This window comes from Balearica regulorum, chromosome 6 (assembly GCF_011004875.1).
Source record: "Balearica regulorum gibbericeps isolate bBalReg1 chromosome 6, bBalReg1.pri, whole genome shotgun sequence".
Taxonomy (NCBI): Eukaryota; Metazoa; Chordata; class Aves; order Gruiformes; family Gruidae; genus Balearica; species Balearica regulorum.
Genome location: NC_046189.1, coordinates 16,265,148 through 16,277,497, shown reverse-complemented (window position 1 = coordinate 16,277,497; position 12,350 = coordinate 16,265,148). Strand labels below are relative to the sequence as shown.

General features: G+C 41.6%; 1 protein-coding gene and 1 long non-coding RNA gene across 4 annotated transcripts in view; both read left to right on the top strand.

Moving 5' to 3' along the window:
* The window catches only part of ITPRID2 (ITPR interacting domain containing 2), a 43,324-nt gene extending 38,867 nt beyond the window's left edge, over positions 1-4,457 (top strand). For all 3 annotated transcript variants that reach the window (XM_075756500.1, XM_075756499.1, XM_075756501.1), the window contains 2 exons: positions 2,680-2,804; positions 3,203-4,457. In XM_075756500.1, the coding sequence (XP_075612615.1) occupies positions 2,680-2,790 (111 nt within the window). In that variant the 3' untranslated portion in view covers positions 2,791-2,804; positions 3,203-4,457. The remainder of the gene's footprint in view (positions 1-2,679; positions 2,805-3,202) is intronic.
* Positions 4,458-6,043: 1,586 nt separating this feature from the next.
* On the top strand, positions 6,044-11,637 carry LOC142602340 (uncharacterized). Its single transcript, XR_012836064.1, has 3 exons — positions 6,044-6,420; positions 7,472-7,561; positions 11,166-11,637. It is a non-coding gene; the product is annotated as an uncharacterized LOC142602340 (long non-coding RNA).
* Positions 11,638-12,350: the final 713 nt, after the last annotated feature.

Below are 12,350 nucleotides of genomic sequence, written 5' to 3'. Positions count from 1 at the left end.
GGCTGCCTGGAGAGGTTGTGGAGTCACCATCCCTGGAGGTGTTCAAAAAATGTGTAGATGGGGGACTTTGGGACATGGTTTAATAGGCGTGGTGGTGTTGGGTTCACAGTTGGACTTGATGATCTTAGAAGTCTTTTCCAACCTTAATGATTCTATGATTTCACTCTCAATCAGTTCATTATTTATCAGCAACATAATATTACGCTAATGGTAATTCTTTCATAGAGAGAAAGATCACTAGTTTACTGTAGTAAAACTATCTATAAATGTGGTGCTGTGCTATTAATGCGATATTGAATATTAGTGTTGTATCAATGTAGTATATGTACCATAAATGAATGGGTTCTCTCCTTTTTCAAATGATGAATTTTTCATTCAGCTGCTAAAAATACCAGTACAGCACTCATTGACTACTTCTGTCTTCTGTACGGAGGGAGCCTTGGCAGCAGGCTGTGCCCTCTGCAGAGTAAATGGAGGGTGCTCCTTGCCCTAAATCATTTGTAATGAAAAAAGCAAACATTGGCAATTATCATGACACACTCATGGGACTGAGTCACTGCAGGAATCGATGCCATGCTCGTCACGCGGGATGACCTTGATGAGTCTGGAAAGGAGGGTGGGAAGAAGCAGTGGAGGGTGGCCTTGTTTTCGTCTGGGCGGGAAGGTGAAAGGCAGAGGGCTCAAGTGATCCACTAAGGTCAAGCCAGAAGTTGTTGGAAGAGCTGAGAATAGAACGGGAGCTGCTTCCCTTCCAGTTTCCACCTTGCCACAAGACTGTCTGTCATACTAGACAATTTACTTGCTAATTTGGGAAGCTTTTATCAGTTTTCTTTGGAAAGTGAGGTTTATTTTTGTCTATCCGTCAAGAGAAGGACACAGAATGACTGTTTTGTAGCGTACTCGCAGACCTGCCCTGTGTGATACTGGAGAAGGAAAGCGGAGAGCAGAGCAGGACTCTTACCACAGTGGCCTGCCGCACAGCCATGGTGCTGTTTCCCTGTGCCAGCGTCCTAAAGCTTTGTCTGTCTGTGCGTGCATCAGCATAGACATCCTCAGGACTGTGGCCGTTGGTATGCCAGGTCCTGTTACACACCGGCTTTTCTTTTGTCAGTTAATCAGCAAACAACCCAACTGGAAACCTGTTTCCCAATAATAGTATAGTCTCTGAATATCTGCTTGATGCAAAGTAGGAATGAAATGAGGAACTTTGCCACTAATGGTTTGGGGATTGAATTGCTTGCCAATGAGAACAAGGGATAAATAGCCTGTTGCTAATGCTGCTGCCACCCTTCTGACGTTGTTGCTTAATCCTTTTGACGCACCAGGAAAAGGGGAGACTTACAAGAGTAATTGCAAGATGCTCATCAAGATCATGAGAGGGCTACGCAAATGTGGCAAGGCCGTTGGGAAGGCTGGGTTTGAGTAAATATTATTCCCATGGTATTGTTGGGCCATCAGAACATGAAGGGATTTGTTACTGGCAAAACTGGGATTAGAAATTTGGGCTTTTTTTCTGGCATCAAGTCTCATGTTCATTACTGCTACTCAGACACTTGAAAGCTACTTTGAAATGACACTATGAACAGTATTTTCTTTAGTCTAAGATCAGCTATTTGTGCCAGGAAATTATTTGCCTTTTTCATAAGAGAAAGAAAACTGTGTTGCTTAACTGGGCTGAGTAGTGCTTCTGTGAGTGACCCTGGTGGCCAGGCTCTGGCTCCTACCCCCTGCGCTCTCTCGCCATCGTCGTACTCCCCTGTGCTTGGAACCGCATTTGACTTGTCAGTCCTTCCCCAGGTGAAGACCATCCAAAAATGAGTTGGTGCCAAAGATTTCTTGTACTTGCGAGGAGCCCGTATTGTTTTTCTTTGTCACGCTCTGCTTCTTTCCGGCATAACATGCTGTTTTAGAACTGGATTTTGCCTCCTTTTCTCCTTTTTCTTTACTGTGGCCGTCAATGCTCTGTTCTTTGTTCTAGCCTCAGTCACACTCAGGTGCCTGTGAGTAGTAACTCCTGGGTTTGTTTTACCTAAAACTTAATGGGTAAATGCTTTGTCAATGCTGTGAAAAATAGTCTTTGCTGGCATAGATCATATCCCAGGGGCCAGCTGATGATGTGAGCAACTGTTGAAGTTCTCTGTTTGTCTTTGCTGCTGAAAGTATGTAATTAGGATTCATCTCCTTTTGATTTGTATGAAAACAGCAGCTCTTGTTCATGGATTTGGACCTTTGCTACTGCATAATCCATTTGTGAGGCAGATCAGTCCTGCCTTCCTTTTCAAGAAGTAATGGCTAATGTCAAGAAAGTGGTGCATTTGGGGCGCTTTTGATGGGTATATTCTGAAATGCCATTTTCAGAACTTTAGCACAGTTGAAATGTGTTTTTTCTTAACATAAAGTCAGTAATCCTAAGTGTAAAACACAGATATATTTACCATCTGGAAAAATAAAACTACTTTGGTTTGCATTTATATGATTTGTGAGAACTTTAAAATTACTCACAGTTATTTTTCCAAGAGAAACCCTTATATTTTTCCATTTGCATTTTTTTGGAAGTTGACTTTTTGGTATTGTACATTTTCATATGTCAATAATGTCAAACATATCTGCAATATCATTTAGTTTTATCCGTTGGTTATATAACTTACTGACCTTAAAACTTTGGCTAATCCCTTTCAGATCAAGGAATCTATTGTTGGTGAAATAAGACGAGAAATAGTAAGTGGATTGTTAGCAGCTGTATCGCCCCAAAGCAGATCTGCAACTGCAAAACAAGATACACAACCATGAAACGGGTACTACAGGTAATCTGTGGCAAACTGCCACAACCAGATTTTTTTTTTGTCATGTGAAATATCATTATTGACTTAAATCTTGTTTTGTTTGCATTTTCCCCTTTGAAGCATAAGAGATCAAAATGGAAGTTTATTAAATACAGAGGTTACTGATAATCCTGCATAGCTTTGGAAATTCATCTGGTTTATAGTTTGGCCCATTCTATTGTCAGCTTTCATGCAGTGGTCCTGGATTTTTGGTTTTGGTGTGCTCCGTGATGACTTCGCATGTGAATGCATTGTGCGAGAAGATTTCTGTAGTTTGCCTGCCTTAGAAATGAATATTATCGAAATATATACTTAAGCATAACAAGCAGATGTCTGAAAATCTAATTTAGATATTCGTCTTGCTTTTTGTTTTCTGTAAGGTTGGATGTAGTCCGAAATGCTGTGGGATTCTGCTTTGGGCGGCGTACGCTGGCGAAAGTGTCAAGTTATTTTTGCTTCAGGAGATGTTAAAGCTGCTGAGATAGGCTACTGTATTCGACGCTTGGTTCTATGATGTGTACCTTTTCCCTGAGGTCGTCTATAAAGACTTAGACACTTTAACTAGTTCATTACTTTCCTTAAAGCATCAACAAAACTGTGGCTCTCTGAAAGGTTTTGTATTTATTTGTATGTCCATGTTGTAAATTTTTATGTAGCTAATTTCTTTGTTTAATGATGCATCATGAAACTTGAAGATTTCCAGACGTAACCAATTTATAAATAACACACACGCATTCAGCCTAGCTTTTTTTAAAAAAAAAACAACAAAAAAACACAACAAAAAACGCCCCAGAAACACTGACCTCTGTGAGGTATTTACTGTGCAATAACTGATCCACTTTAAGAGCTTGAAACAACCAATAATGGTTTCCACTGCTGTTACTTAGTGCCACTTCAAAAGAAGGAAACAATCCTGATGTAAAGATTGCTGTTAATTCTTGGGGCGGTTACTATTAGCAGAGTGGTAGAATGGCATGAGGTTACTTAAAACTACTTAAAGTTCTGACACTGAAAGCCTTATCTTTGTGTAGAAGACAACTTTTAACTAATTTTATTTACTTCCTTACTGTTTGCCCATCCCTCTATAGAAAAGTGCCTTATTTTAAGCACTGGTTTTTTCTCTGTGTTGACTGTTCTCAGTCACACCAAGAGAAGTTCTCTTCTGCTTCATATTAACCAAAATGCAATAAAAGTACTGATCTTCTGAAAGCAATTAGGATGTGCAGCTGGGAATGGATGAATGACCTTGCTTGTATTATGGGGAAAATGGAAAAAAAACCTCTTTTCCATCCCCATCCCTCACTGAGTGTATTTTCAGTTAGCCTGGTGAACATGCATTTGTTCCAATGGAGCAAATTGGAAGTCATTGGAGGTTTTATGTGGTCAAATAGACGTTTAGTGGATATATAATATCCCATTTTGCTGTGCTTGGAATCTCTTTACTCCTTTGCCATTTCCATCTACTAAAACTCCTTACACTATGTCAAGGTCTTTAATCAAAACTAGTTTCAGATATAACAATATTATATGAAAAAGTTTATAAGATTTTAAATTGTGTTAGGAAGACACACAAGGGCTGATTTCTTAAGTAAAAAAATGTATATTAAACCAATAAAATATTTATTTTGCCTATAATCTGTGTCAGTGTTTTTCATTGTGCGTGGTTTACTTTTAAGCAAAATAAATAACATAGATTTGATCAAATAGTACACAGAATGGGGAACAGCAGGAAAGCTCAGGACTTGGGTTTGCAAAAGCTGTCAGATGTGCAGGGGACCCTATATGCTTTGGAAGTGGGAGACATAAATTTCAGAAATGTTGGCACTTAAAACCAAACTTAAAGTTGTTGGCTCCTGTTGCAACTCCAAGAATTGGGTTGGTCTTGACCTCTCCTCAGAGTTTGTCCCTGTGAGTAGACGCAGAGCTTTCTTGAAATCCTCATCCTACCTGTTTAAAAGTTGAAATATTAGCTCTGACAGCACTTATGCATGGCAATCTGTATGAGGTGGTAAGCTGCAGTAGGTTTCTGCTTTCCTTTGCAGCTTGCATGAGTCTTCAATTCCATTCCAGAATGCCACCGGAGAGTAACCAGCCAGACCCAAGTGCCTACAACCTTCCTTCACAAATGCACAAACCCTAAACCTACTCAAATAATCGCAGCAGCAGATGCTCCCCTTGTCCCCCAGCCAGGTTAATTAGCGCACTCGACCGTTAACATAGATCCTGTGCCCATGTACTACTCAAAGTGTCGTTCCAAGAAAGGTGGCACCTGTGGCTCTCCTGGGGCAATGGAGGAAAGCAGTTAAGGTGGCCGTTGAGCAGCGGCTGCCAGCAGCATCCTCCGCGGGTGCAGCAGCCTGGCTCCAAGAAAAGTCACTTGTAGGTAACGTCCCAGAGTGTCTGCGGCGCTTCAGCTCGTAGCTTCTAAGAACATCTGATCTCAGCCACGCAGACTCTAATATTTCCTGAGAGATGAAAAATAGTGCCAATTTTTCATCCTGCTGATGGAAGGCAGATTTGTGAGGTTCTGGCATAATTTAAAATAAAGACATTTCAAAATGACATTTCTAAAAACTGTACTGAAACTAATGAATATAGAAGCCCCTTTTTTTCCATGGTCCTTGTAACAGATTTTTGCCATTCTTTAAGACACTTCCAGCTCGTATTTTTCTGAGTGAGGTTTATCTAGATACAGGAATGAATGTCTATAAACTCCTGTTTGAAAAACAAACAAAATTGTAGTGCACTGCTGTCATGTAAGTTAAGCTGAACTGGTATCAACCTCTATTGACAATTCTGCTTGTGCCTTAGGAACAGCTGTCATCATTATTGGACACACGCCTAACCTGCGTGGCTTGCCCTTTAGTAATGTCAATTCAACTGTAATGATTTTCTGAGCGTGGACAGTTTTTCTTTTGTTTAATGATTGAAGCTGCAACTTTCCTAACAAATTAGTGTTGTCTTTTTTTTCTGCCAGCCTGCAATTTGATATGGATTCTATGAGATTAAAACAGCTTTATTAGTAGCTGATAAATATTGGTCAATCAAATTTGGTGGGAATAAAGCCAGCAGTAATGCCAGAGATATTTTGGATGCTTTTCTAGACTTCACTGTGATAGTGGTCTTTGTGGCTGCCAGTTGGCTGCAGCAATGTAAAGCCATGGGGTGGATTTTGGAAACCCTAAGAGCTAGCTGTTTTCTGTGGGTACAGGACAGTTACATCCCTGTTAGTAGCAAAACAGACTCGTCTTTAGCCTGCTGCAAAGCAATGAGTGCCTCTGGCACAGCTCAAATCCGGCAGAGGTTTGGGGGCCTAGTAGTTGGAGATTTTTTTATCTTTTCTTTTTTAAGGTGAGTAAATGCCTGTTTCTAACCCCCATTATCGCAGCAAAAAGCTACAAAAATGACCTCTGCTGAAATGTGGAAACATCTTGGCGTTCGGCAGCTGGAGGCAGGAGCTGGAAAGGCAGGAGCAGCCCCCGCACCGCTTGGGTTAGTGCTGCGATGGTGCTGCTGCCGCTCGCCCGTGGCACCGTGTGTGTGAGACCTGAAAAGGAAAGGACTGAGCGTGGCCACGGACTCAGCTATGTGGCCGGGGGTGAGTACACAGGAGGACAGGCTCCTGCTGCTGGTAGTGTCTGCAATGGGGTTTGGAGAGAGCACTCGGAGTGGCCCTGCCTTACCAAAAGAACTGATAGGCTCTGGAAGCTCTTTCAGGCACTTTTGCTGATCACGACCTTCATAGAGGGAAGGCTGCCGTGTATCTTCTGCTTTCTCCAAAATGTGTGTTGTGCAAGCCCTTGGCAGCCTGCTTTTAGAAGGGAAGAGATGCCCAAGATGCTCCAAGCTGTGCTTTTCCTAGAGTGGTTTGCTCTGATTGCTGTCTCTTTTAAGGTGAGAATTTAAAGCCTTGCTGATACAGCCCAACCGCTGATGCTCACTGGTGCTGCTCCACTGAGTCTGGAGGGGCAGCATTTGTACTGCCTTCAGATTTCGTGTACTGCTGAGCAAATGGCTTGCGCTTGGCATACAGCGTAGGTCAGAACATTTTAATTCAGTTATACCACAGATGAATCTGTTTCAATGAAACTGGCGACAGGAAGCTACTGATTAGGAAAAGGGAAGAAGAGCCCAATTTGGAAACTGGAGTAATTCGAGCCATGATGAACAGTGTAAAACAAAATCATTCCTAAACTACTGGAAAATTTCTGTTTTGGAGTGTTTTTTTCAATAGAAAACAAACCCGAAACTCTGAAACTTGGAAGATGTCATAAAACAGAATAACTGCTGGTTAGATGGCTTCAGTCCAATGCGACACTTTCTTCTGAATTAACATGATAATGTCAAAATAATGTGCGATTTTATTTTCATAAAAAACAAGAAACTCATTATTAACTTGGCATAATGCAAATTTACTCTGATTTTTCATATGTGATTGTAGATGTGATGGTAATCCTTCATAGTGATGCCATAGAAAATGCACAATATTGTTACAATAAAAGTAGTAATAATGACAGACAATTAAAAACAAAACAAAACAAAATCACTTGATAATTCCAAAGAGTTTGTATATCAGGCAATTCTGCTTAGATGCTTGCTGAGTGATGGTGAATATTATATACAGAGACATCTTTCTCTTTTTTTGACAGGGTAAAAGGGAAAAGCCTGGGCAATGGTTAAGTAATTAAATGATAGCAATGAGAAGGCAGCACAATGAAAAGCAAGAATTGCCTCAGTGAGTGAGTGTCTCTTCTGCTTACTGTGAAATCTTTGGTACAGATACCTGCTGTCACAGGTATTTCTAAATTTCTAAGTCTTTGTATAATAATATAGAGTTTCTCATTTTTTTAATGTTCTACAGCAGTCCTGTTTTGCATCAGTTATTTGCTACAACATATTAGGGGTTTAGAGTCAATTTTTTTAAGAAAACATTTACAAAAATGTTTCTGTTTAGTTTTGTGTCTTCAGCTTTAGTTTTAGATTTTGTTTTATTAGTATCATAAGGACAGGGGAAGTGATTTTGAAGGGCAATGTCCTATACTAAAGATTGAACAATGCAGGTTTTAAATATGACCTTAATAAATTAGGTATTGTTATTATTGGGGGGGAGGGGGCAGGAATATTTACATCTAGTCATAGTTTTGCACTGGCATAAGTGATGGAAAAAAAGCTTAGCAAAGGGATTGATTATTCTTAAGTCCAAGGAGCGTAGCTGCACAGGCACATGAACCACTGGGTCTTGTGGCAGTTAGTAACATAAGAGCAGCCATGGCAGATGAACCAAAGGTCCAGCCTGTTCAGTATCTTCACCCCCACAGCAGCCAACAGCAAATGCTGCTCTTTGGGAAGAGCGTAGCCCGAGGGGAGCATGGGGAGCATCTCCGGCTCGGGGATTTCCTGGCCAGCGGTAGTATCCTTGATGAATTTCTTTTCCATGAATGTATCTATTTATTTTTCTATCATCTCGTGTAAAGAATGTATCTATTTACTTTCTAGCTCGGTCACAGCATCCTGTGGTGATGAGGTCCACAATGTAAGCACAGCCAGCACGGAGAAGGTTTTTTGTTTGAACCAATCCCTGAAAATTTTTGCATGATGCCTTCTAGCTCTGCTGCTGCCTTCAGGCCCCGTGGGGCTGCAGAGAGGGCACAGCCCAAACCGGGGTTGCCCTCAGCTCCTGGCTTGTCCCTACTCATGAAGTAGCCCCATTCCTGCTGCTCCTAACACCTGTATAAGAAATAGCGAACAAATGTGCCCCAACCACCTTCTCCAGGTCACCAAAGCTGGGACAGCCCCTCCAGGTGTGCCAGCTGCACAGGTCCGGCCGATGGCATTGCTCCCATGTGGGTGCTGCAGACACTGTCCTGGGGGGTGCTGTGACTTCTCTAGGCCTAGCCTATCCTCTGAGGTGGAGTAGGAGGCCAGAAAGAAGGGAAATCTAAAGAGTCTCAAACTAAAAAAAACCCCAGAATTTAAAAAACATATTCTGAATTTGACATACTGAGCTTTTATAGCCCAGTGGATGACTTTCCATTTTTAGCCTGGTAGCATGTGTTTGTACACTGAGTTTTCTAACTCAGGCTCTGAAACTGTAGAAGTTCATTCCTTGTTCAGCTTCTCTGTGATCTATATTTTAACTATTGTTTTAAAAAAAAAAGTACAGTAGAAACTCAATTTTATATTTCAATTGTTTAATTCAATCATATAGTCAATTTTTGCATTAAAGATTTAATATGAAAATAATATAATTTAATTCTGAAGTCTATCTAAACTGCCAACAGTAGTTTTGTTTATTGAAAAATAGATTAGATTTACCCTCTTCTTGGTAGGGAAGCAAATTCCAGTATGACTTCCTGCTGAAATACCTCCTTCAAACTGGTACCAGAATTTTGGTTTCTGCAGTATTGAACTATAGTCCATATTAAATATGGATCTTTTGACTGTCTAATCAGCTTATGTCCCAGTAATCCAGCTCATTTCCTATGTTTTGGATGTGTGTGCTCCATGGACAGTAGTGGATAGCACCTACCAGTAAACATCTGTACATCATTTGACAGCGTAGGGAGCTGCGAGTCCCAGAGGAAGACTTGAATAGATAGTATCTGTTCTTATGTCCTCAGAAAAAGGTAACTTTAAACTGATTATGATTAAAATTATACTGCTAAGGAATTATTATCTCAACTAAAGAGATTGTATAAATAGAAATAGCTGTATTTTTTACTTATCTAGGCTTTATGAATCCATGTATGTGGTTAGTCCATAAGCGTGTCCAAGCCTGCCTGCTCCATGGACAAGTATTGGCGAAGGAAGTTTGGGTTAGGCTGTGACTTGGCCAACAGCTCTCGCTGAATGTCCCACCAACTCTGTTGCTGCTCAACAAGACTTTCTGTTCTTCTTCTTGACCTGCCTGTGGCAGCACTTACTGCTCACGAGACAGATGTGATTTGCTCTACGTTCTCCCACCCTTGCAGATTTTAAATTCTTCGCATTTTCTGCATATAAATAGCGAACTGTGTTTCCAGCAGTTGAGTGGGAGCCACTCTGATTGCAACACCTGTATTTAGCTATTCTGAAAGGAAACTGTCAGGGTCATTTTGAATATGTCGTTGTTCACTCTTGGAAGGCTTGCATGTGATTTTAGCACCTATAAGCAATGCCCAGTGAGACCTGCGTGAGGAAAACCTGTCCGTGAACAGGTCCCGTGCGCACAGCAAAGACTGTGTCTGGCATTCATGACCAATGCCAAGAGCTGTGAAACTGATGCCTCCCCATGGACAAAGGCAGTGAAAAAAAAGTTTGTCAGTTTGTTAGAAAAGGGCAGAAGGAAGGGGCACACTAAAGTCCCCTTTGGCTGTAGCAGAAAGCCGGTGAGCAGCAGGCGGGCAGCAATGCGCTCTACCACGTTTCTTCCCTCCACGCCGCTGGGGCTGCCCAGCAGTGTGCTGAGCAGATGCTGGCGTGAGGAGAGGTCCCAGCCGGAGAGCCCAGGTGTAGCACGGATCGACACATCTTTGCAGAGGTTCTCGCAGATCAGTGGCTACAATGGGGATTAAAATTACATCCTAAGAGACATCCTGGAAGGAGTGCCACTTCCAAGCCGAGCCTTTGCTCTGTGAAGGCAGCCTGGTGGATCAGAGAAACGTAACTGAATGCTTCCCTGCATCTGCACTGGTGAAATTAGGAGCCAAAGCCTTAAGCAGGTTGGCTTCACAAGCAGCTCCAGCTCTCTGTCCTCTCCTTGCCAGGCTGATGCTGCAGTAGTCCCTGGCCACAGCAGAGAAGCTGAGGCAGTTCACAGCCACAGCAGAAATTGTGTAAGGAGAGTGCAGGACAGAGACCCTTGAATTCCCTTCCTGGCAGCTTCTCTCTTTGGCTGGGAAAAACAACCATCCAGCCTCCCCTAACACAACAGGAAAAACCTCTGAAGCAGGAGCTGTGCTGAGAGTCCTCTGATAGCTCCTCACTACAGTAGAGTATATAAAAAGGCAGTGCTTCATACCAGAACCTACTGGATGACGTAAGAAGGAAAGATCTTAGACAGTTATTATTATTTTGTCTTCCATGATAGTTTTAGCTGAATCATGAAGGAATTTGAAACATTGTGGGGAGTGCACTAAAAAGAGAAGATGAGCTAAAAGTATTTGGCAGTACTTAAATGCATTTCAGCTCTTCCCCAGACTATGATGCAGTCTATAGAAAATGCAAGCACACTTTGCCCGGAGACATCTAGTGCTGCAAATTAGGTGTAAGAGCGAGCTGATGTAGTAATCCTGAAATGCTATATCCCAGTGTGCTCTGAAATATGCTTCTTATACTATTTTAAAAATACTTTTATTGTTATAGTGCATGTGAAGATTGCTGGGCAGCCAGCTCCAAATAGGCACAGAGAGGAGACCTGCAGAGGCAAGTATCTCCACATCGCATCGTTGGTGGGCCTCTCGTCGAGTGTAGCAGCCCTATTAAGGATTTGTCCTTGTGTCTTGTCCTGTCCTATCGCCTGGCTCTCTCCGGAACCTGCCAAGAAGTGGTTTTGTTGGTTTGTTTCTTCATAGGATTGTTGAGTTTTTTTCTCAGACACCATTGCTAGCAATGACTTGGAGACATGATTCCTTTAGACAGCAGTGTCCAGCAATCTAGAGCTGAAATGCAGCTCTATAATCCTTTCAGCATTTAATGTTTTAATATTTTTTCCCTGTCTGAATGTGTTTTTTCAATTAAAATTAATATAAGAAATTTTAAGCCTTTGTAATGAGAATTTTAACTCCTGCAATACAGTAACATACACTGTAATTGTAGCATAATGCAATACATGAAGTTTCATAGACAGCTATAATAGATATTTTATGGCAAACAGTTTTTCCATAGAGTAACACGATACTTAAAATATACTATTTCTTAATATATATAATACCAAAGCAGCTGGAAAATGTTTTTCTCATGTTATCTGGAACTAAGAAAAACAAAAATTATTTTGTTTCAAGTATGAAAATTTATCAGAGAAAAGCCACAACTTCAGATCCCTGTGTATGTCCTCCTCCTGGGTGTATCCCTGTGTATAACTGCTATGTCTGAAGCTGTCATTGAGGTTAATGTCATGTCTATTCATGAAGGACTTGTGAAATTGGATAATTAGACTGTCCTGAAAACAACTCTCTAATTGTCCTTAGTGAAAGTAAGTGGCGTGTGCCTCTCTCACTTTAGCGTCTTAGACTCCTAGTTGTACCAGCAGAACTGCTGCAGTTGCACTCTGGCTCTAATTGTCTGTGGAAGTCTGTAAAGCAAATTGTGACTTGTATTTGTAGGAATAGCGAAGGCATAAAGGTGATCGTATGAAACACTGAACATCCCTGTTCTGTGCGTCTCTTTCATTTGTTGTGGCAAATGAAGCAGCATTTCACCTTAGCACTGAAAATACTCAGGACTCAGCCTGAGAGGCCCCAGGATAACCTAGTCTTGGGCCCTGTCTTGAGCACAGGTGGGCCCAGGTGTCTCCAGAAGTCCCCTCCAGGGACCCTTCTCTGGTTCTAC